This window comes from Neopelma chrysocephalum, unplaced genomic scaffold, assembly GCF_003984885.1.
Source record: "Neopelma chrysocephalum unplaced genomic scaffold, ASM398488v2 Primary Assembly neopelma1_94938, whole genome shotgun sequence".
Lineage (NCBI taxonomy): Eukaryota > Metazoa > Chordata > Aves > Passeriformes > Pipridae > Neopelma > Neopelma chrysocephalum.
The window spans coordinates 1-1997 of record NW_020923641.1 but is presented as its reverse complement, the minus strand read 5'-3'; the positions used below and the strand labels follow the sequence as shown (position 1 = coordinate 1997).

The 1997-nt window shown below is 51.1% G+C and overlaps 1 protein-coding gene across 1 annotated transcript in view; it reads right to left on the bottom strand.

Annotated features, from left to right (window-relative positions):
- Positions 1–1291, bottom strand: part of LOC113980668 (serine/threonine-protein kinase PAK 3-like) — a gene marked incomplete at its 3' end in the record, with an annotated part of 7698 nt that extends 6407 nt beyond the window's left edge. Inside the window, exon 1 of the mRNA XM_027707878.1 lies at positions 821–1291. Coding sequence (XP_027563679.1) covers positions 821–1154 — 334 coding nt within the window. The remainder of the gene's footprint in view (positions 1–820) is intronic.
- Positions 1292–1997: the final 706 nt, after the last annotated feature.

The following is a 1997-nucleotide window of genomic DNA, read 5'->3' as shown; positions in this document are numbered from 1 at the left end:
CCCCACCCTGCCCCGCCTTGCCCCGCCTCACCCTGCCCTTTGCCCCGCCCTTTGCCCCATCCTTCACCCCGTCCCTCCCCCCGCCCCTCCCCCCTGCCCCTCGCCCCACCCCTTACAACCTTGCCCCACCCCCTTCCCTATCCCCTGACCTGCCCCTTCCCCCTCCCTTTCTTCCTTTCCTTTTTCTTTTCCTTTTTCTCTTCCTTTCTCTTTTCCTTTTTCTCTTCCTTTCTCTTTTCCTTTTTCTCTTCCTTTCTCTTCTTTGCTTTCCTTTTCCCCAATAAAGCTGCCCCCAACTTCCCCTTAGTCATGACACTTCTATTCTGACACAGCACACAAACAGCTCCCAAGTTTGGGAGCACACACTGCCTTCAACTTTGCATTTCATCACCAAAGCAAGAGCTATTTGAGCAAACATTGTGGCAGGTCACACCGTCCAACCTATTAATGATGCAATTTAGGGAAAAACTGGAGAGAACTGCACAGTCTTTAGAGGCACTTCTGAGGAGCTCTGCCAATCTGCATTTGGGAAGTTGTATGGGCTGAAGCAGCAAATGAGGAAATTACAGACTCCAGTGCCACGGACTAGCCCGCGTAGGGAACAGAACCCTGTGGGTTCAATTACAAATGCTGCCCAGAGCCCCTGGAATGACTGGAGACACCCCCTCTGGAGCTGATGCCCCTGACATGAGCTTTACCAAAGTCATGGGATCTGCGGGGCATTTTGGTTGCAAAGGCAACGCAGTCACTAAGGGGCAGCATAAACAACACATCGATCCAAAAGCCAGGTTGGCTGCACCTAGAAAAAACCTCTACTTACTTGCTAGATGGGTCAGCAGCCCGGGTTTGTCTGGGCGGGAACCAAAAGCACAGGCCATAGGAAAAACCCGGCAAAAGGCGGCACAGACTCGCCGGAACACTTTAGCCATGCTGGGCAAGAATTCCGCAGCCTGTGCACGCCGAGGGAGAAAAGGACACCCCTGGTGTCCAAGTGCAGCCTGCTGGAGGTGAGTGCCTCGATGAAGAGCACCCTCCTGCAACGAGCACGCCAAACAAGCTGTGCACACGAAGGCTCCCGTGCACGAGGACAATGGTCCGTGCACCAGCTCAACACTCCATGCATGAGGACAACGGTCCGTGCACCAGGACAACATTCCATGCACCAGGACAACGGTCCGTGCACCAGGACAACGGTTGCAGTGACATCACAACAGCAGCTGCTCTAGCTTTGCTTGCAGATGTATGCAGAGCCCCTGAATGTTCTCTACAGCTAATGCCAAAAAATGCTGGAAAGTTCACCTCTATCACTGGAAGCCTGTCCTGCTGCTCTGGAATGCCCTGTACATGGAAAGCCCAAGACCGTGGGTTTAGAAGAGCCAAAAACCACAGCTTCACAGATCTGCCCCAAGATCCCACACTACCTGTAAGATGACTTGCAGACGTGTCATCCCCATGAAAATCAGATGCAATTGGTCTCTATCAAAATCTAGAGCTAAAACTGGGACCCAAGTTGAAAAAGAAAATAAAGGAATGACCATGGAAGGAAAGAAAGGACACAAAACTCATCTGGAAATGAGCTCTACCCTTCCATGTAATAAGGATTTGAGGCTTAGCTTGTTTTCCTGGTGATTTAGTGCAGACATCGAGGGACTCTCCTCTATTGGTGGACAACAGAGTGTCCTTTAGAAACTTTATCCTGGACTGGTAGTGCTTAGTGAGGCAAACACATTTGGTGAAATGATCGCTGCTGTCTGATTCAAAGGCACACCCCGATACAATTGATTTCCAGCTTCCCAGGGAACACTGTGTGGTAACAAATCTGCCTTTCAGCTCTCCAACTCCTTACACTGAGGTGTACCCCAGCTGCTAAGGAGGTCTCTTTGTTGAGCTCCTGTAGCTCTGCAGGTTCTCTGCTGTAAATATACAGAACATGGGGACTCGGAAAACAAGCTGAGAGTGCCAAAGCCTTGGAGGAAATCTTGGGCTCCACCTTCCAG